We start from the raw sequence: 23771 nt of genomic DNA on the forward strand, positions 1-23771 counted from the left end.
TATACCATACACTGGTGATCTACTTGGATTATAGTGGAGGGTATATGCACAAATCCACTACCTCACTCACAGTGGCTCCATGTGTCCTGTCCTGCACAGGTATCGCTGGACCAGTACCACACAGAGGAGGAGATCTACCAGATGTCTCTTCAGCGGGAACCTCGCAAGCCAGCGGTGAGCAGCGCGCAGATCTTCACTGTGGGTTTTGTACTGAGCTGTTCTTCAATATCTCATGTTTGGTAGTGATGCACTCCCATCTATCCTGCCTTGATATAATGGACTTACAATGTACAAATTGCTTTTAGTTTAAAATAGGCACAGTTTATGTATTTTATTGCTTATGATGAACAGAAAATGCAAATACATTATAAGACCATGAGAGACTAATGATGAACAAGATCATTCCTGAAATAACTTGTTTGTATTCTTATACATCAAAATGAGCAGTTATTGTTACATCTGTTGTGTTATAGTTTCCTATCACAAAAGGTGAAAGGTCTTTAAAATATGAGCTTTAATTCCAAAGACAAAACTTTATTTTGGTCAGTCACGCAACAAATGTCATCTTCGGCAAGTGGTGTGTGTATGTGTGTGTGTGTGTGTGTGTGTGTGTGTGTGTGTGTGTGTGTGTGTGTGTGTGTGTGTGTGTGTGTGTGTGTGTGTGTGTGTGTGTATGTTTGCATGCTGTACTAGCCTATATTCGCTTATATAGCCTATATAATGTTATACCGCTGGAGAACAGGAACTATGTACGTATGTGTGCATGCGTGTGTGTGTGTTTGTGTGTGTGTATGTGTGTCCAGTCGTGTCCTCAATTCAGCTGATATTTGGGTCAGTGGTTAAGTTTAGGTTTAGGTTAAACTTATGGTTAGGGTTAGGGGTTTCTACGAAATGAATGTAAGCTTATGTTATGTCCCCTGAAATGACCTAGCTCAATGTTTGTGTGTCTGCGTGTCTGTGTCAGTGTCTATGTGTGTGTTTGTGTGTGTACACTGTACCAAGTGTGTGGTAAGATACGAGAAATGCAGTGTCAGAAAGCCGCAGCATATATGCAGCTATGCGGCTGGAGGACAGGAGGCATGTATGTGTGTGTATGTGTGTATTTGGGGGTGGGGATGGAGGGGGGTTGGTCTGTGCCACTCTACACTGGAATTGAGGTCAGCACCCTTTCCTGGCATGAAACTACAATTTTAATGTTATTACACAATATTATTTGACTATTACTATGATTATTGTTGTTAATATATGATTTTACTATCATCAAACTACTATTTTTGTTTTTTGTTGTCATTTTTTCTTTGCATAAACATCCCATAATCATTACAGTGTCAAATTTGACCCACAATCCAACAGATTTTTTTTTTAAATAGGCAATTAAAAAAAAGAATAATATCAAAATATGTTTTTATTATATTCAGTGGGCTATTGTTACCTGAACACACCAGAAGGGTCCTAAACTGTGTTTATGTATGAAACAATGAATCCTCTAGATTTGAACTTATTTACATATCAGATTAACCCCTTCACATTGCATAATTACCCAATCCTATATATAGATTCTATTACAACTCTTATCTTGAGTGTTATGTAGAAATACATATTGAAAATCTTTGTTTTCATTCTCTCATGACATTTAAACCCACTTTAGTAACCTTTCACTGCTGCTCAGTACAGCAGCCCTATGTTTTTTTCTTTTTTGTGTTTGTGAGAGGACAGCTTCTGCCTCCCTGGCTTGATATTGATCTCATCATGGTCTTTGGTTTTTTTCATCGTCTGCAGCAGAACTCCAGCCCCGCCCCCGCACCTGACCCCAAGCCCACCATGATCGACGAGTGGGCCGTGTCGGTGAAGCCCAACGCTGACCCGACCATCATCAAAAATCACATAGAGAAGATGGTGGAGGTGAGTTCATCAGCCCCCACACTCCCCTTCTCTCAGTGATAATTGTAACCTGTGGGGTCCAATGTAATGGCACTGGAAGTCTAAGGGTGAATTATCTGTTGTTATCCTCTCCACCACCATCTTGACATGATAACTGCAAAGCACTCTGGGCTTTCTGGCTAAATTGTTCAGACATGTAGTAATCTTACACCACAATTGCAAGTACTGAGAAGATCACTTGAAAACTCCTTTTTTTCAATAATACCTAATTTCAGTGTCTCTGTCAACATACGTTTCTTTCCTTAAACTCTACTAGTGTATTGAACTGAGCAAGGGATAGGGTTAATTCAATTCAACTCATATCATAATCTCACTTTAAAAATGACTTGTTTTATTGCTCAAAAAGATGTTTAAATTCAGACTTATATTCCATAATTATGATACAATTTCAAATGCATTGAATCAATTGTTTTTGTGGATACAAATGATGTGTTTGTAGATGCTAATGTTGATAACAGCAAGATAATTATATTCAATTTTTTAAAACCTCAATATATATGATTGTAGTAATCCACTGGATTAAGTTATAGTCAGGACTGATATTGCTGCTCATTAATACAATGCATACTGGAACTAACTTTTAAAACCTTCACAGTCTGTCTTCAAGAACTTCGACGCAGACGGCGATGGACACATCTCCAGTGATGAATTTGAAGCAATTAGGAACAACTTCCCTTACCTCAGCAAGTTTGGAGATCTGGACAAGAACCAGTGAGCCTTTGCAGATTTATTTGCCGATTTAGAATCCGTGCGGCTTATGGACCGAGCTAATTTACGGAGCGATTGCAGTCTTTCTTGTGTCGAGCTCACCTCGCTCTGCTTTCTTTCACAGAGACGGGCAAATCAGCAGAGACGAGATGATAGACTACTTTATGAAAGCCAGCTCTCTGCTGAACTGCAAGATGGGTTTCATCCACACTTTCACCGAGGCTACCTACGTCAAGCCCACATTCTGCGAGCACTGCGCCGGCTTTGTGAGTGTACACCCTCTTTGTAATAATCTTGTTTTTGTGCTTGTGTTTATACCTTCCCTCATAACCACAGCCGAATGTAAAGCTACTGTAAGTGTTTTTTCTTTATTGATGTTTTTAAAAAAAAATAATCATAAACCTTTCAGGCCCCCATGAAGGTCTTAAACAAATATTGATCTTTGCTGTGCTCGCTTTTATGCATTGAAATGCATCAATTTCTTTACTGACCCTGTCAATGGCACGTGTCATTGGTTTTTAAAATAGATTAAAGGTCATCGGGCTCACCCTGTTATTTTACAGCTATGTAGCCACACGGACTAACTGCACTTCATTAAATGTCTCGGAAGTCACTGCAACGCATGATAGCCTCATCTTTCAGAGGTTCTTCTTGTCAGGTCAGAGTAATGCCAATTATTTTGAGCTACAGCCAAATGCTGCTGAAGTTGCATTCTGGGAAATATGGGAGGAAGGTAATTGGGTGAGATGATAACCCTCCTCTGTTACATCTGTGTGACTGTGTATGTGTGTGTGTGTGTGTGTGTGTGTGTGTGTCCTCTGGTCCTTTACCATTCCCCAAAGTGTCCTAAGGAGCCCTCTGTTATTTAGACACAGACAGTGAGTCAGCACTCGGCTGTAATGAGAACAGGAGTGGGGCCCTCGCACCGAACCTATTCATCTCTATGTACTGCATGTAAGCTAGAAAGAGATTGCAATCCTCAAAAGATTCATAGATGTTTGTGTATAGGCTTTCATTAACACTTATTTAGACACACACTCATGGACATAAATACACATTCTCCAGGGAAGGCTGTGCTGTTTTCAAAACCATCATGAGGGGAAACTCAGAATAGAGAGCAGGGAGAGATAAGGACTCTGGCAGCGTGCTTCTTCCTTTGAATACGTCTGTGTGTGACAGCGGTAGATACACCAGCCACTTCCTCTTCTGCCTGCTTTGTCCTTTCCTCTTGGCTGCTGTGCAAAAACAATATTTTCCCGCAGACCATTTCTCCGTACGTGTCTCTAACACGAGCCGAAATGAGGGCCTCCCGTAAACACCGCAGGGTTCACTCACCTCCACTGTCTCACATGGATCTTCATTATCTTTTGCTGTTTTGCCCCGCAGCCACCTTTGGTCTTACATCCTATTTAATGCCACACAGATGAGTATTATTAAATGCAGAAGGCGAGGAGACCAACTAGCAAATGTGAGTTTTTTTGCACCGCAGGAGGACACAGCACGTTTGTAGCTAGAGGCTCAGAGAACTTTTAAGTGAGACATTGCAGAATAAGATCCACAAGGAATGCTTGGGCTTTTGACAGACTAGCTTTATAGAATCAAAATGACACAGAAGTCTCTTGTTATCTCTATTCCTGCCAGAGTGTTCATACAGTCTGACAAAGACTAAAGCATGACTAAAAAATGGTCAGTTCGAGTTCGTATTTTACATTTTTTCTCACTGGGAAAATTGTTTTCTTTTGCCCAAGGCAGTCTGTCTGTGCAAGCTGTTCTAAAACAAAGCAACACGATCAGGCACATTTATTGTTTTTTGGAGTGATGAAACCCAGCATCTTGGTCCAAAATGGACATGTTTGGGTGACCTCGTCTATCCAGGTTGCAGATTTTGGCAGTGGAGAGGTGTGCCAATACAAAACAAATCTGTTTCTAATCCCTTTAGCTTCTTCTGTGCACAATGAGTTTGCTTTGTTTGCAACAATTGAGCTCCCTTTACATTCCAGCCATTTGGGAACACACACTGTACAAGTCTCAATCAACAGCTGTACAATCAAATGTAGAGCCTACACAGCTTGTCAGATGATGACACCCCCCCCCCCCCCCCCCCCCCCCCCGGCTGTGTTGGTACAATACAGAAGCCACATACTATATGTACAGTACAGATAAGACAGTGGTTTCCATCTTCTCATTTGACTTCCAAGAAAACCATGACTTCATTTATTCATTGGCCTGAAAGAAGGCGTTTTTTGAGAGCATAACACGACAATAGTTCGTAGACTTACAACACGGAGGTAGAGTGAGTTCACAGGTTCTATCAGCAGATGTGTCAAAGATACCTAACAAAAATGTGAACTGAGCAGATGGCAAATGGAAACTTTCCTCAGTCACTTTCAAGTAATTTTATCTATCTGCACTTGTGGTGTGATATCAAACAGTTCAGGAAAGCAGGAACCCAATGATATGTGATAGCTGTCACTGTTACAAGTCTGGTAGGAAACGATAGAAGGCATTCGGTTTGACAACGCTGTTTGTAGTTCAAGTTCTTTACTTGAGAATAAAAACCCTTGAGAACTGACACACTTGAAGATGTTATTTTTTTCTATTCAAACTGAGAAAAAAGAATGAAGAAAAAAATCCAATATTGTAATAATGAGTGCCAAATCATTTTTAGATTAATTGTTTTCCGAAAAAATCCTAAAGCATCAAAGAAACAAAGCAAGTTGGTGCTTTTTTCCCCCTCCAGCTCTTGTTTGTGTCGTATTGTGTTTTACAGTCTACAGTAGCAGTAAAGGTCAGTCAGTGTAGGCAGAGCTGTGATGATAGTTGTGTTTAGATGTTCTGCTCGTAACCGACTTCTCTTTGTTGTAGAGCCTCTGGCTGTGCTCGCGATTTCCCACTGCGTTCGTGTGTGTGTGTGTTTAGATTCATACGTGTAGGTCTGCGTGTGCATCTGTGGTGTCAAGGTGTGCGTGTGTGCGCGTGCGTGTGTGAGTGTGAAGAGGTCAGGATATTTTGTGCCTCCTCAGATGTGCCAGTGCAGTGTGTGATCTCCAGCTCAGCTCTTTCATGTCATTGTTCCCCCCACTGTCTGTGCGCGCCCCGCGTCCCGCTTGATCTCGGTCCCCCTCCACCTCCTCTATCCAACCAACCTCATCTCTCTCCCTCTTTCTTTCCCTCTATCTCTTTCCCTCTCTCTCACTTTACATCTCTTTCTGTTCCATTGTGCCCCTTTTATTCATTTGCTTTTTTTTCCAGCTGTCAGTTGGCACCTCAGCATCAATGGAGGATATCAAGACACAGAGTGCTTTAGCCCATTACCTGCTAATTGTGTATACTTTATCTTTACTGCCAACCATTTTCCAAAGCATGACTTTAAAGATTCATTTCATTCCTTTTAGGCGGTTATTGGTTTCCATTCATTTCAATACACAGTTCACCACAGCCTGAAGAGCATCAGTTGGGATAGTTAATACATTATATTGTCAAGAGTTTTTTGTATGTAGTTGTGGAAAAGGGACATTTTGAAGCTTCTCTTTGATTATGCATTCAGGCACAGCTGTTTGATGATAAACAAAATGCACATTATGAAGAAGAAAAATATGAATTTGGTAATTTAAAGGTTCAGATGTTCCTGAACATACCAGCAGTTCTCACCATGTCACATCCAATTCTAGGTTTATCTTAACTTTGATATACAAATTAAGTAGTAAAATCTAAAATATGATAATAAAATGCAGTATGCCATTTTTTAAAACAGAATTACTAAACATTTAGTGGCTCCAACTCCTCCGATGTGCTGATTATATGCTTTCGTTAGTCATATTCATCAGTAAATTGAATATCCTTGGGTTTCGTGGCAGTTAGGTCAAACAAGAAATTTGAATTTACTACCTTAGACTGTGGGAAATTATAATGATCATTTTTCATAATTTCCTGACATAGACAAAACAAGTCATTGCGAAAAATATCAGCAGATTTTTAATGAAAAAAAGTTAGTAGCAGCCTGAGATAAAGGTAACTTAAAGTTCACTATCAATGGACAAATTCTAAGCCTCTAAGTTGTAATTTGTGGAGGTTCATAGCAATGATGTAAGCCACACTGCATACATAATATCAAATAAAACATTCTTCAGGCATTCTTAGGCAGAGGAAGGAGAACATTTCTATTAAGTCTTTGAACATATTGGTTTAAAAAGCAGACCAGCTTCCTAGTAAAGTCTTGCTCTGAAAAACATTTTCATGTCTCTGATCTTTTTTCTTTTCACATTCAAGAGCATTTTAAGGTTCCTTGTGAACTTGACTAAGTACTTAACCCCTGTATTCTAACAGCATGCATGAATTTCACTGTTAACAGAATGAAATATGCGAAACCACGAGTCCTTGAAGCTTAAGTGTGTTCAGATAATGGTTATGTTGTGGTTACAGTACTGAAATGATATGAAGACAAAGGTAAGTTAGTGAAAGTGGTGAAAGAAGCTATTATTCTATTTGCATTTGGCCACTAATTATGATTTATTCATGAAACACCATGAACCATAACGCACAGAGGAGCATCTGCAAACCTCTAATTCAACCTACCTTTTAACCTCCCTCTTGCCTCCAGGGAAATGAAAACATATCCTATTAACACCCAATTTCTTTTCTTTTTTTTTTTTTTAGATATGGGGTTTCTACAAGCAAGGCTACAAGTGTAAAGGTAAGAAAGCCAATCATTTTAATGTTGCACAGATGTTCCACTCAGAAGGGTAAAGCTTCAAAGAATTAGTGATTCTTTTTAATCGATTCACACCCATCACACACACACAAACACGCACACACACACACACACGCACACACACGCACACACACACACAGACATTCACCTTCTGTAGATAAAGCTCCATAGTGCTGGAGTACTGAGTAAATGTCATCAACACAGATACCATGGCAAATATATAACAGTCTTTATACTGTATGTCCACACACAAAGCCCTGCTCAGCAACAGTTGGATAAAGTCTATCAGCTGAGACCACATTACACACAATGCAACTATTATTTCTCCCAGCAGACCAGTGTTTGGAGAAGCTGATTCATTTCACAAATGTACACACACACACACACACACACACACACACACACACACAGGCGAGCAACATCCAAAACGTCCTGTCCTCCTCTCATCCTCATGATCATTAGCTTCAAAAACACACTCCTCAGCTTCCTCCTTTTCCCCCCTGTGGGTGTACTTCTGCTGGTCTGTGCTCATGCTAAAATTAAGTTGTGATAATCTGCAGACGTTCAGCGCTGTAAATAAGTTAGACAACATATGTTTCCTTCCAGATATCAAGGAAAAACTTTGGAAATGATGTCAAATCTAAAATGCAAATTGCAGCATTTGCATTTCAGAGTTTCCATCTGCTGGTGTCTTTTTCAGAAGTGATTGATTATAGCTCTAGTCTTATGAATGGGAGAAGTTAAAGTGGGCCAATATATTACAGGCCCGATTTCATTGCGGTGTCAATTGTTCAGCAAATTAGTTTTCCTAGCAAACTAATTGGTTTGTACAACACAAAGCTGAGTGTCTATGTGAGACCCTGCACCTTTCATTAAGTTTCATTCATCTTGTCTTCTCGAAGTGGCATCATGTTGCCTAAAATAGCCTGAGAAAGTGGATCTACCTGCTTGTATACAAAGGTCTTGTGTGTCAGAGGATGTCACGTAATTGACGTGTTCCTCATTCTCTTTTTCAACCACAAGCAGTTCAGTTACTAACTTTCTCATGTCCACTTTCAGCATTTTCTCAGCATTAGCCAGTTCTTCATTCATTCAGGTTCATTTTCAGGTTGGCTAACTAACGCTTATTAAATAGCTTGCAAGTTATCATCAAACATTTGAGTTGCATAGCAACAAGAGTAATTAATGCTCCTTGGGGCCTTTGAGGTTGTGCAGTCTGTTGCGAGCAGTGCTCATAGCACTGTTCTTATGTTTGGGGGAGAAAAAAACGCCTCTCTGATCACAGACTAATTTCTTAATTACCAAGACATATTCTCCTTAAAGCAAGAGTAAAACAGCTTTTCTGCATAATGCTGCGATTTGAACTCTTTTATTAAAACAGAAATATGCCAACATGATTGCTCCTTATGAGACAAAGGGGAGGAAAAATGGCAAGGAGGTAAAAAAAAAAAAAAGAAAAGAAAAGAGAGAGAGCCAACACACATACACAAAGAGATTCATGCATGTACATTCTACACACACAGACACAGACACACACACACACACACACACAACCCACTCAAACTCCCCACTCTGAAGATGTGTGTCTCCAAGTGGGACTGGGACTTTGTGAGTGTTCTGGCTTGTTCCAGTGCATTAATGAGACCAGAGGAAGTCAATGAGAAAGCCCCACAGCTATTCATCCCCATTACCATTGTTAGCCCGCACTCAGGGAGGTAGAGCGATCAGCAGGGATGAAATTGAAATGAATCACCCCATCGCAGTGCAGGAGTGGAGTGTGTTGAAAACTCTGAACGTGCGTGCGGGTAGTTGTACGTGTTTTGGGGCAGTAGATTTTTAGAAGTTGAGACTATGATATGAGAGGCATTTCAGTGATATCACAATTACAGTCTTCTAACATATCAATACTAAGATTCACACATGGATTTTGTTACTGATACAATATCAAGGCAAAAAAAAGTGTTATAACAAGCTTAACTTGCTCCTGTCTTTGACCCTGTCTTTTTATGATTAAACCCCCTTCTTGTTGCTGTTTTGTTTATTTCAGCATCTGTTGTAATGTGACATGTAGCTGCAACGTTAATGATTACAGAACAACAAAGGCAGAGAAACAAGCCAAAAGAAAAAAAAATTAAAAGAGAGATTTTTTAATTGCCTGTAACACAGCATTTTATGAGCGACTAGGTACTTGACCACAGACGGGGACGAGGCTTGAACTAATAATACACTTCCAACAGAGGTGTTTAGTCTTTTTAATGAGCCTATTATACTGTCAAGAGGTGGTAATGACATGGAATTCTAATTCGCTAAACGCTTTGTTGAAAGTGTCAAACATGAACAAAAAATCTTTACCGGTGGACAATTGAAATTTTGGCTACTGTGACCACTCTGCTAAGGTGTGTGTGTGTGTGTATTCAGGTTCTTTGACGCATGTTTTCTTGCTGCATTGCTCAATGATCCATGGCCCCTCTCCTCTTAGACTCCCCCTGGTTGACAGAGTTGTTCTCAGGCACAGTCGGCCTCACTTTGTGTGCGTGCCAGTGTTCATGCATCTGCATGGCATGTAGGAGCACTCACCTGTCGCCACTAGTGCTCCCATTTCCCCTGATGAGTCAGTTTGCACCTGTCCCTCTATCTGACCCTGTCCCTGTTTCTCCACCCAATTACCCATCTTCCTTTCGCTCCCGGCCTTCCCCCTCCTTCTTCCCATCTCGCCTTTTCTCTCGGCGACCCTCCCTCCCTCCCTCTACTCCGACCCTCCCGCCGTCTCCCCCTCTCTCGGCACCTCTCCCTGCCGCCGTCCCTCCCCTTCCACACGGACGCTGGGGCCACAGCCTGCGGGGTGAACTGCCACAAGAGCTGCCGAAGCCGCCTGGCAGTGGAGTGCAGGAAGAGGACCAAGAGCATCAGCCACGAGGCGCCGCCGGCTCTCCAGGCTAGATCCTTCAGCTTCCCTCCACCTGCCAACACCCCACCTAGCCTGCAGAGCACAGGTGAGTTGTGTCTCGAGGCAATCAGATGGTTCATGTGGCCCAATAGATATATAATCAGTTTTATCTCAAGTCTTTCTGAGGATTAAAAAGCAAAGAACCCATTAGAAGTTGTAATAACTGCAGACTTAAACATACATCTGTTGCTCTTTTTGGCAATTATTCTCAGCTTTCATATTTAACACAAACACTTGGGAGTGGAATGCAATCATTTACTCACTGCAATTTACACCTATAATGTTGAGGTCTCTCAGGGCATCATCAACTGCTATTAAAATGATAATAAGTTTGTGTTATGTACATTTTCTGTATAATTCATTTTATTTATACAAAGTATTGTCTCGATGGTGAAGTTAGAATCTAACATTTCACATATGAAACTTAAAGATTAATAAATAAATAAATAAATAAATAAGGGAAAAACACATTTTCAACACTTCATGTCACTACTGCAACACCTCCACTTTCTGAAGGATGCTTTTGTCTTCCTCCAAGCGTATGGAGGACTGACATTTGGAAGATATTCTCAAACAATAGAGATACATTTGCAATGGAAATGTGATTGACCTAGCACAGTCATGTCAGTGACTCACGGATACAGTTTTTTCATCAGACATTAGCAGAAGCGTTGCCCTTCCTGCCTCTGTTTTATATCAGTGTGAACCTGCTTGATCTATGGGCTGATGATGCTGCCAGGCAAATGAATTGTCATGGTAAACAGACTACAAAAAAAGCACACCTTTCATTGACTCTGGGTAGAAGTTTGCATTTACATTTGAATGCCTCATTTCTTATAATCACTTTCTCTGTTCCTAACAGTAATTGCTGAAGAGGATTTAGAGTCAGTGGAGGAAGGAGTGTTTGACGTCCACCTATAACCAGGTGAGAGAGATGTTCACTTTGGCTGCTAAAGAAAAATCCTCCTGTCTTTTATTATGACACTATTCACTGTATTACAGCTATAATTGCTATTGACATTTTTGATGTGCTTACCCTCCGTCGGTGTTCTTTAGAGATTGTTTGCTTGAGTTAATAATGTTTATTTTACCCAAAGCAACTCCTGGTGTCCTAGAAAGTTCATTGTCTACTGAAGTAACGTCTAAGGCACTTTATCAGGCCTTGTGCAGCTCCCTCTTGTACACAGCTTTATATAGATATACAGTAATGCTCCTCAACCCCTATCAACAGACTTTTACACACATAAAATCAGCGTAATTCCCCTTTAACATTCATCAGTTAGCATTATATTAGAGCATAGTTTGTATAGCAGCAAATAGATAAGTTGCATCTGCTAAATTATGAGATGAAATTTGACGTATATATAAACAACTTATAATAAGAGGTGCTGGTAAGCTGATTTTATCTTGTGATCAAAAAGCCAAGCTAGCTGTTTCCCCCTGTTTTCAGTCTTTGTGCTAAGCTAAGCTAACCAGCTGTTGGCTGTAGCTTCGTGTTTACCATGCACACTTACAGTAAGAGTGTCATCAATCATCTCATCTTACTGTTGACAAGAAGGCAAATAAGTGCTTTCCCCCGAAATGTCAAACTATTCCTTTAAATTTGACTATCCAAATAAAGTGTAGCTGCACAGGAAATATCTCGATGTGTTATCATGCACCAACCTTTTTGGCTTGTGACCTTTAATACAAAGCAGTGACAACTTGCAACCTGTCTTCACAGGCTGCATATAAATATAACCTGTGAGCAGTTAAAGCAGCAGTTCTTTTCTCATATAGGCAGAACTAATCAATGTTTTACAAGGAAAAAGCGATGAGAAACAAAACCGTATAATCTCCTCAAATTTATAATGTGACACCTTTAAACTTCCCAATTTCAACAAAGCTTGGAATGTAAAGAAGCTCTGCTATTTTATGTACATTTTTGTCACAGTGTATATGTATTTTTATGTGGATTTTTCCTTGAACATCTTAACATGTACCGCTGGCTGTATTAGTCACTGCATCACAATCCATGCAGGAGCCTTGAACTGAAGTGTGATTTTGATGAGGCCAGTTCTCTATTTTAGAATCCCTCCTACAGTTGGTGTGCAAGAAGCCAAATCAGCGACTGTCGGGAGCCAGACACAGAATGTGCTACAGTATGTCAGTTTTACAGCCCTCAACAGTGAGGAGAAATTGCACTGAACACAAGCCAGGAAACCTACATGCTGCCACACAGTGGACACATACCGCTACTGCAACAGCAACAGCAACAGCAACTCCACTCCACCTAACTCATATGAATGTGACGACCAATGTGAATGGAATGTCTTTGTATGATTTTTATGTGAAATATCTGCATTTTGACGACATGTTGGCCAAGAGTGTTACTGTAAAATCTTATATTACAAAAAAAATCCACAAAATTTTATTTTCTTGGTGGAATGGTAAAGTCAGTTAAATTTGAGTGCACTTTACTGCAGATTGGAATGGCTGTCTACATTTTCTTCAAAACATAAAAGAGGTGCTGTTATTGCCAAGAATGTAAACCTTCCTCCCAGACTAAACTACCGTCTTCTTAATCTGAGAAGCTTTGCTTTTTTTGTTTTTCGTCTTTCATACATTTCAATGGACCGATAATAGGACCAATTTTGATGTCAGATAAAATATTGTTGATTTCGTGGTGCCCGTCTGAAGCATGATGACAAAAGCAACTATACTGCCAGCTCATAAAACAGCTGAAATGACTGTGTGGACAGTTATAATTAAGATAGACTTTGAACAATGTTATATTTTTGTCATGTTTACCAGAAAATCAGTTACTGTCCTATAGTTATTGCTGTGGTGTTGTTTTCAGTATACAGTACTGTCTTGTGCCAGTGCACTGATAGATGATCTGTCCTCTTGCAGTACTGTGAATGTAGCAGAAACAGTGAAATGCCACCATGGATGTATTATAACAGACGCTGCCAGATGAAGAACTCATCTTTCCAAATAAATATGTTGACAGCAGAAAGCAGGAAACTGGTTAACGTCCAACTGATTCCTCTGCTAGTTCTAACTATATTTATTAGTTTGTGAATGAGCTCTGGAGTTCTGAGACTGTCAGTAAAGACAATATAATCAAAAGAATAATACCAAAACAGAAGTAATGAGGCTTTTCATTTGACAGCAGCATATAAAAAAAAATTCCCTGAGAATCTGTTTTGATGCAAGTTGTATTTTGCTGTTTTTATCCTGCATGCTTCTTCCTCTGTGGCTCTATTCTCTGGCCAGACGTCTCCATTGCCGAGGCGTCTTTTCTTTTTTTAAATGTAGCACGCTAAGTTATCATTTATTTAGGAAACATAAAGTCTTGAAATTCCAGACAGAGGAAATGAGTAAATGTTTCTGTTGCTTTGTGCCTGTGGAGAGATGAATTCAGACTTCGAGTGCCATATTATTAACTGCTGGTTTGTCGTTGAATGAGACTCCTGACATTGCTGGTATTTATTTTTCTGTAAAAATTGCTAAATAGCTGCAGATCCTTCTGTGTCTCCCCCAGCTTGACGAAGGATGTTTGTTGTTATTCTGTGAATGAATCTTTCAGACTGATGTCATGCTAGTTTCTGTGGTCTCCAGATAATTCCCCAGTATTAAATGCAGCAGGCATCACTCTAATATGTGTTCTGGGTAAAAATTCCTGTGACTAATAAGAATGATACAGAAAAAAAACAGAGTTTTGTCTTGTCTTTCTGCTACTGGAATCCAATCAGTCACACTGGTCCTTGATGTTTTCTTTAGTTTCATTTAAACTTGAGTGGGAGATATTTTCAGCTTTCAGCAGCTTCTTTGATCTAAAAATACTGTCTGTTTGACTTTAAATTTTAAACCCATTACCACTAATGCTGGTAATCCCATGTGAAAGACGACAATTTAGGTGATTTTCATGTTTAACTTGAACATTTCATTGAAGAAATATTCTCTGGGTTGGTACAATTCTGCAAATCTTTAGTTATATAAATATTTTCCAAACCACTCAGTTCCTCAGAAATACTCACAGCTGTTTTTCTTTGTTCATGAGTATTTTTGACATTTTGGTGAGGCCCATCCAACACTAAGGCAATATTGCTTTTTAGGAGAACTTGTAAGGCTGAAATCTTTTCATTTTTCACATCTAAAACAGAATAGCCCTTTAGAATACCACTAGAATAGCTCAAAACACATTCTTACTGCTTGATGCAACCGCTTTTTCATCATTTCCCAGCTCCACCCTTTACAACAGAAAACAGTTTCACATTGATTACACAAAACTGAAAACCAAAAAAATACCTCTAACCACATCCACTCCTAAAACAGACTCATGCAGACATTGCAATCGATTGTACAACTGCCACCACACACTCCTGCATTCCTTCATGTGACTGTGATCCAGCGTCCACTGGCCTTCTATTATAGACATTAATAACCAGCCCTGAATGAGCCTTGCAGTCAATGCCACATCTAATTACTCTCAGAGATGAAGTCAGTCTGGGCCTCTGACTGCCTGGCTTCCAGTCTGTATGTCCTGTTCAATGGGAGGACATTGATCCGGCTATATACAGCCTTTGAACCAGCTCATATCTCATCCAGTGCTATGATACTTCTAAATGATCTCATGTGGAAACTAACAATGAGCTGATAAACTGCAGAAGTGATGTGTTCATAACTTGGCCTATCGACCTTGGTCGCACACATAGCGGCATCCATCTTTGACCACATGATTATGCAACTATGATTCATCCATTTCCACTAGCTGTCTATTTTCCCAGCAAGGAAATACTAGGGCCATCACATATAAATAGACAAAGAAATTCACCTTGATGGCCATTTAAAAAAAATCTTTAATCAACCTGACTTGGATACTGAAGCACCCAAAATACACACAATCAGAGTATTCAGACTCCAAACAGAAAGGATCAGGGCCTGAAAGCAAACAAAGGGCCTTTTGCTGTCAGGTGACACACAAGGCAATGTTCCTGTATGCAATAAAATCAATTTTGAAATGTCCAGATTTGTGTCTTTACCTTGATGGTGGTCGATATAGGATAGACAAAAAGAAAAGCTTGATCCATGTCATAAACCTGACACACAACGTAATATCCACTTTGAAATATTACTGTCCCTATATCTCTCCACCATCACTTTTTCTCCAAAGCCTATACTGTACAAGATTGCACCTTAAAGTGTGTGTGGTCTTTGCCTAGTAGAGCATTGAACGTCTCCTTTAGCCTGGTGATTGATACCTCCCATTCAGCTATAGAAAAGCTCTCCTAGCAGCACAGCCATTTAGGCAGCAGCCTGAGTGATATTGATCTGAAAAGTCTGAAATGAGGGAAATTGAATAGCATGGCAGCTAATCACATAGTAATGAAGGCAGGAGGGAAATAACCTCACACATTGTTAGCACTTTCACACTGCAACCTTGATCGCAAGAAAAAAGAGAAGATATGGGGCTTGATAGCTGAAACACATTCGAGCTAAGATGTCATTTGCCCCTACAACAGATGGTACAGGTCTGTAGTCCTGTGCAATTAGAAAGAAATTGCTATGTGCATCTCTCTGATAGGCTATAGAGAAGGCTATTTGTGCCAAAGATAGTGGCAGTAAGGGTTTTTAGCAGCTATAGAGATACATTAATGGTTATCATGAATGGAGAAAAAGGATTTGGCTCAAAAAGTAACTACATGCGGTATTGATTTGTTTTGAGCAGCAGATCACTCTTAAATTTCCTCTTGTAAGACTAATGAACAGATTATTGATTTGATGTCCGCTCATCAAAAACCGGGACCGGAGCCAAGTTCTCCTATGATTTGACATCTGCTCGTCTTTTTGAACCCACCATGACACCTTCATCTGCAATGCTGTCCCCCTTGTGGTGCACTGACTGCAAGCATCTGGAGCTTTTAACCTCTAGACGGAATGGGGTCGTAGCTGTTATTTTCCACTTGGTGGCAATGTTGAGCTGTTAAATGGACCGTGTGCAACGAGGAAGGACTCCTACCAGGAAGGTGGGAACGCTGCCAGTGATGTGGCAAAAAAACAGAGCCCCCGACAAGGTTTATGGTGAATCACAATGCAGCATCACAATGCAGATAACAGCACTACATTTCTCTGTCGTTTATATGTTACTTCCTATAAAAATCAAGCCAATGCATATGCAGGACCAGATACACACTGTAAATCAAATGAAACGTTGCTCCATACATATTTTTCATAAACTGACAGTACTTTCACAATCTCTCTTACGCCCACACACTCGCACACACATACACAGACTAAGTAGAGGAAACGACCATCCACAATCATTGCAGCTACAACACTGTACATGCAGAGTCGTGTTAGGTTGGGGTTTCATCTGTCTTTTTTTGTCTTGATAAAAAGAAAAAGAAAACATTTGTACTTAAAGGAGAATATACTGAATCAACCTCCACACACACCTCTGAGTCAAAGTAATCATTATTATAATAAATACATGAAATTGATGCCAAGTAAAACAAGTCAAATAGGCTCTACTGAAAGTGCCTTTAGCACTCAGGCTCTGCTTATCTGGCTCTGTCTACATTTAAGAAGCAGCTGGGCAAACAGTCTTTCACAAAGTCGAAGGAACGCTATGAGACGGCTGCGGCCTTAATTGCATTAAGCTCATTGCTGACTCTGGTGAAGCCCTCAGCACTGTAGGGGATTGGAATCCTCATTAGAGTAGAATCAGTTATGATGAATATTACTTTAAGAAAATCTAACTTGTAGCAAAGAAACCCAGTGGGATGTGACCTAGACCTGTTACCTTTCTTGTGAAATGTTAAAACATTGAAGAAGCAGCATGCTGTCAGGTTGAATACTGCAGTTTCAACACTCCTTTTAATGACCTCCTGAATTAAAGAGAACAAGAGACAATAATCATGGTTAGTGTTATACTTTTCTTAACACCTTGTAAAATGAGTCTCTGAAGTCTTACGAGGAAGGAGACATTACAAGCTGAGAAACTTTTTGACATTCAGGTGTAGACAGAAAGCATGCTGCAGTCTTCAGCATCAGTGTTACTAACAAATATGACCTTTGCCTATGAATAATAAGATGTGTAGAATGAGATACTTGCCAACCCTTCAACTATTCTTTCAGTCTGTATCCTCAGGCCTTCTGCTCCTGCCTGAAGAAGTCTCATTTAGCCATTACTGATACCAAATCAAGTTACTGCAGCCTGGGGGATTGACATAAAATCAATGACATCACTTCAGCAGCAGGGCCAGCTCGCATATTTAATATTCCTGAAGCTGTAGGACAAGGGGAGGAATCTAAGGAGAGGAAGGGAAGTAAACCTCAGCAGCAGGCAAGTGAGTGTTTTGACTGATGGACTCGTAGATTGTATCTTATGACCCGGACATCAATGATAGCTGTGCACCTCAGACTTATCTACAGTACAACCTTCACAGCTAGGTCACCATTGCTGTGAGGAGTTCCCTCTCTGAAAAAAAAGAAAAACAACAAGCTCACCCTGAAAAACTAGCTTTTGCTGCATATAACATTCCAGCTTTGAGGTATTCATGAAAGCCCAGACATGATAGGCCATAAAAGTGTGCATGCATAAATGTCTGCAAAAAGGAGCTTGCTCTAAATGCAGGCTATCATCTCTCTAAAAGGTGAGTTATAAACTTAAGGATTAAACACTTGTCACTGTGCATGTGGATCTATGAGTTCCTGACAGGCAGACCCCAGGTGGTGCGGGTAGGCGGACACACCTCTTCTGTCCTCATCCTTACCACCAGAGCACCCTAGGGCTACGTGTTGAGACTCTCGCTGTACTCCCTGTACACACAACTGCTTTACCAGGTTTGACTCCAACACAACCATCAAGTTTGCTGTGGTGGGACCGATCACAGATGACAATGAAAAGGCCTAACTGAAGGAAGTACAGTAGATGACCTGACCCACTGGTGTCAAGACAACAAATATCTTGGTGTCCACATCACTGAGGGCCTGACCTGGGAGACTGTTTCACCTCAGATGCTTGAGAAAATCCCAGGTTTCCCCTCAAATACTAGGGAATTTCTACTCCTGCACCTCTTGATGGGGGAAACTGCCTGATACAGAAACAACACCAAACAGGACCACAAGGCCCGGCAATGAGTGGTTCATTCAGTCAAACATACTATAGGTAGTAGTCTGCCTTAATTGACTGATTTCACACTGGATGCATCAAAGAGCCTGCTATAAAGGCAAGGCAAGTTTATTTGTATAGCACATTTCAGCAACAAGTTAATTCAAGGTGTTTTAGCTCTAGACTTTGCATCTAGACAAAGTGTAAAAGATATGCACGATAAAAGAACATTTAAATACAATTAAAAACAGTCATTAAAAAGCTGACAGTTGTGAACAAAATAGAATAGGACAGATATAAATTGAATCAAAGGCAGCAGCAAACAGAAACGTCTTCAGCCTTGATTTAAAAGATCTGAGAGCTGCAGCAGGTCTGCAGTTTTCTGGGAGATGGTTCCAGATATATAGTGTCCAGAATATCTCAATATAAGATTTTTAGCCTTCTGTAGCTTTATGTCCTTCATTCATTCATTCATTTGTTTGTTTGATGTTGCTTCTGGGTGTACTGGAGATGGAGAACCTGCATGAGATTTTACCATTTTGTCTATTCTAGGTACCTTTTTGTGCCTTTTAAATTTGCACAGCACGCCAATAACAATAACATGAAGGAGAGGAGAGAGGATTGTTGTTGTCTTTTCAATGATAGAAGGAAGTACACATGCAGTATATATATAAAGAGACACTGGAGAGCTTTGCTGCCAAAGAAGGACCCAATATGTAAAATCTTGGTCTTGGCTAGATGACTGAAAAATGAATGGCAAATGAGTAATTCTGGAGCAGTTCTAACCATCCCTTGACCATCCCTTTGGTATTCATTAGGCAAAAATGTGGCGTGGATTATTCAATTCCAGATTTAAATGATTCATGGTGGGCCTCCATTGATCAAGCTCCAACATCAAATATCCAATCCAAATATGTAACCGTCTCAGATCAGCTGCTACTACCCTGCCTAGTCCTGTGGCCAACTCCAATGATTTAAATCAATGAATCCAAGAGGGAACCAAATTCTATCCTGGATTATTAGATGCAAAAATTAGTTGTTAAATGATGCATGGTGGATATTTTCCAATAGACCCAATGCATATGGTGTGAAATCCAAATATATGATGATCCTATATTCTGGTTTTAAAGTAAACAGAAAAACAGCACTGTAAATATTTTTTATCTACAAGTTATCACTCAATATTATTAAAACTCCTGACTTCAGCTACTCTGCTGAACCCAGATGGTATCTTTTTAATCTGGTGTCCAGCAGTGGTAGAGGAAGCCATCAAGCTATTGATAGACAGATACATACGTGCATGCATACCTACATACATATTAAATCTTGCAGCAGCCAGATTCATTAAAATACAGAAGACAACAAGTACATAAACACAGTAGTTATAATGAAGCAGTTAGCCTTTTTCCCCAGGTATAATGAGGCCAGAAAGACTGCAGCGTCTGTGGTTGCAGAGGCAAAATCTTGGTTGGTGGAAAGGTTTGGGGGGGGGGGGGGTGCCACGTAGAAAAACATTTTCTTGGCTTTAGGGATGCTCTGGCAAATTGTCAGACAGCTGAGAAAGTGGAGGCAACTGCTGACCTCGACTGGGGACGTAGGCAGGCGGTGGAAGGAGCAATTGGAAGACTGGCACATATTCTCTGTGGAGGAGGCAGAACAGAAGGCCTCAGTGGAAACTTTGCCCATCTCCCTGGCAGAGGTCATTGAAGTGGTTAAAATCTCAGCAGTGGAAAGCAGACAGCAGTGGATGAGATCATTGTTGGGCTTTCTTGGTTGACATGCCTTTCCAGTTTGCATGAGCTTCCTACGCAGGGTGTCTGGGATCACATGGATGTTTGAATAGAGCTGCTGCAAGCTGCAAAATTCCTGTAGAAATATGGTCAGGCATGTCCAATTGGGAGGAGACCCTGCGACAGACCTGAAGCACAATGGAGGGATTACATATCCTGTCTGGCTTGGGTACCCTTTAAGATCCCTAAGGAAGAACTGGGCTAATTCACCTGCTGCCACCATGACCTGCTCCTGAATAAGCAGAAGAAATGAATGGATAAATGTGTACTCAATCACCCCTCCAGTTACTATTACAACTTGAAAATAATTGTCTTCTTCAACACCTCCTGTGCAAAGGTGGTTGCCAATTTTTCCGCTACTTGAAGTTTTTTTTTCTCTTTTTATTGTCTTTTTCGTCCTGGAGGCAAGGCATCTCCTCCTTCGTGCCTCTAAGGAAAACACAGCTTTTCTGCCCAAAATAGTTGCTTTGTCTCAGCCTGCTCAGTTGCATAACTCACCTTGACGGTGGGCACAGAATAGCAAAGCAGTGGAACTAATATACGGATCATAATGCCTCAATTTTGAGTAGGGAGCACTCATAAGTTATTCACAGATCTTCTCTCTTTCTCCAGTTCCCCCCATCTGGTCAAATCAAGCTCAAAACAAATATAATCATAGATGATGAGTGACAAGACAGGAATGGAGAGAGAAGTAAAAAGAAATGGAGGGGCAACTGGGGATACTAGGACAGAACATCACCGGAGGCCAATTATGCAAGGGTTGTGAGGCACTTGGAGGCACACAAAACCTCTGCTAAAGACGTTCATATTGTCATTGTGGTCAGAGTAGGATGCTAAGGTTTTACAAGCCCATAAGACAGGATTACTCACCAAAACCTTTCAGGTTTTTATGAGAAAATGCCTGGGAGGCATGTAAAACCTACCTTTATTAAAGACCACTTAAGCTTCCTTTATAATGCCTAACAGCACTGGCTGATGGATAAGCATAACCTTGCTTCATGCTGGTTTATGAGTTTTATGTTTATGGTTTATCATTAGAATGGCTTTGAAACAGTACGGGTTAACATGTGACTGTTGCATGAATGTAAGAATGAGGCTTTAGAAGTTAGATATATTGGGAAGTTCATAGCTGTTGGCTGCCTGGGGGCTAATTTTCCCAACATGTTTGATACTCTTCTGTTTTTTTTATGTGAAGCATTCAATCAGGGGCTGGAGCATATCCCAGCATATAGCAGTGGACAAGTAAACACCTTGAAGGGGTTGCCAATCTTTGACAGGCCAAACTTACAGTAGATAATCCTTTAACCTCACATTCACACCTCAGGGCAACTTATCATCTCCAAACCACCTGATCTAAACATCTCTTCAAAGTATTAAGGGTTAGACCAGACATTTAGAAGGTTTCACCTTTCTCTCTCCATCCACCTCAGAGGCCTTTCCTCCCCTGCAACTTCTGAACATGACTAAGCGAAAGGATATACATTTCATTTATTATGGTTATATAATTCTCCAGAGAGGTATTAGTCTGTCCCCAGGCTCACTGGGGCTTTAAACCCAGACAAGGGATCCCTGACCTGGGGTGGTGATTCCTCTCAGGGACCCATGTCCTCCCAGGCATGAAAGCTGAATGTACAGTACGGTATGTGATTGCACAGCCAGCCAAACCCAGTGGCCTTGTGGCTGGCATTTCTTTCTCTCCTTCTGCCTCTCTATCCATTTTCCTTTTGCACTCTTCCCATTCTCACAGCCTCGGTTTTAATTGCTTTGAAGCTGAGCGTTCACCTCAGGGAGCTCAACAGGATGTTTTACAGAGCTTTGGGGAGACTGACTATTAATAAATAATACCTCCCCTGTCCTCTTTCTTCACCTCCCTCTCTACACTACAGTGGGATGGAGACGAGCATAGCAGAGAGTTAACAACCTCCTGTAATTAAAAAAAAAAAAGCAAGCAAGCATTCAAAAAAATATCTTAAAAAGTGAAATGAATGAAAGCATTTTAATTTAACTGATCATTTGTGATGTGACCGACGTATCAAATTTGTACTTTTCATAGCGTAGCCGAGCTTTAGTTCATGTGGTATCATTACCTGCTGCCACCTTTGTAGAGAAGTCAGCTACTGTGCATTGGCCTTGAAACACGCATTATAATTAAATCCACCCTTATCAGGTGTAATATTTCAAAGGACTGTGCCCTGCGCATTGCATATCAAAAAGTTGAGTATTGTTTTTTAACCTTGTGCTGCCAGTTAATAGATTCTGCGCTGTAAGGGAGAAAGTTATAATCATGTCAGCTTGATTAAACCATCATCAAAAACATTATGTCTAATTACCATTCCAAAGGAAATTGGCATCACTTCTTGGAAAAAACCCAGACTTCCGTTGATATTTTTATCCTTTGTCTGCTTTTTTCTTGCTAACAGTGGCTTCCTTACTTTACAGAGTTTTGCCTCTTTGTCTTGTTGTTGCGCTGCAGGGCAAGACTTTACACTCAGGTTTATAAGTGTGTAATGTGTCTCTGAAGCTTTCATAGCTGTATTGACCTTATAACTGAGCTAAATGCTGAGGAAACAATGGTTCCCAAAAGCCAGCCCATACATACTTTCATTCATTTCTACCCGAAGGATAAAACTTTATCTAAACCCTTAACGGAAAAATACACCCTAAAGCTGTAACGTAGTGGTGATTCCATTTGTTCCCGGCTCAAATGAATTTCAGTACCTCGAAAAAGACAAATATTTGTAACAAAATATGCCATTACTATTCAGAAAACATTTGAAGTAATCTCAATGTAAATGCAGTTTTCTAGAAATACTGAAAATACTATATTTTAATTTTTAAGTTGAAATTCAAGTTTATTTGTACAGCATAATACCATTAACAATTCAAAGCAAATCCAAAGAACAGTAAAATGAATTTAAAGTTGCATCTAGTGGTATTTAGTTTGTCCGTTCTGGGCTACTGTAGAAACATGGCGGTGCAACATGGTGGGCTCCATAGAAGAGGACCTGCTGCCATGTAGATATAAAGTGCTCCTTCTAAGGTAACAAGAACACAATTCTTATTTTCATGAGGATTATACACTAGGTAAAACACACTTATGAATATTATATTCTATGTCTACCAAGTTCATTTGGGTTAGGGTTAGGGTTAGATGCCACTAAATTCTACAAATTGAATCTTTAAAGCATAAATAAACACAGCTAATTTGTATTTTTGTAGTGCAGGGGCCACATATATGTATATATTTTTTCCTAACAGTGAAATATGTGGCAAGGCTCTGGCCAGTGCGTCCACTTGCATCCAATGCACATTTCTTCAAAATGACTGGTGGTATGCAACAATATCACAAGTTAAAAAAAAAAAACTATTCAGCAAGATAGTTTGATTAACTATCTGCCATTTATACCTTGTATGGGTATGTGGGATTTGCTTCTTTAATAAAGACTTATCTATACTACAAGAGCCCACCTTGAATGTACAGACCTGTTCCCCTGCTCCAGTTCCACTCCCAAGGCTATGTGACTAATTAGATGCTGTAATGCATCATGATGGAAGGGGGAGATATTGAAGTTTAAA

The 23771-nt window shown here is 40.3% G+C and overlaps 1 protein-coding gene across 3 annotated transcripts in view; it reads left to right on the top strand.

Moving 5' to 3' along the window:
- The window catches only part of LOC134005856 (RAS guanyl-releasing protein 2-like), a 36435-nt gene extending 22475 nt beyond the window's left edge, over nt 1–13960 (top strand). The window contains exons 10-17 of one of the 3 annotated variants that reach the window (XM_062444868.1): nt 100–198; nt 1780–1902; nt 2537–2652; nt 2774–2915; nt 7306–7342; nt 10195–10353; nt 11170–11232; nt 12377–13960. In XM_062444868.1, the coding sequence (XP_062300852.1) occupies nt 100–198; nt 1780–1902; nt 2537–2652; nt 2774–2915; nt 7306–7342; nt 10195–10353; nt 11170–11228 (735 nt within the window). In that variant the 3' untranslated portion in view covers nt 11229–11232; nt 12377–13960. The remainder of the gene's footprint in view (nt 1–99; nt 199–1779; nt 1903–2536; nt 2653–2773; nt 2916–7305; nt 7343–10194; nt 10354–11169; nt 11233–12376) is intronic. The other 2 variants (XM_062444869.1, XM_062444871.1) reach the window with 2 other exon arrangements.
- Nucleotides 13961–23771: the final 9811 nt, after the last annotated feature.

Source organism: Scomber scombrus, chromosome 23 (assembly GCF_963691925.1).
Source record: "Scomber scombrus chromosome 23, fScoSco1.1, whole genome shotgun sequence".
NCBI lineage: Eukaryota > Metazoa > Chordata > Actinopteri > Scombriformes > Scombridae > Scomber > Scomber scombrus.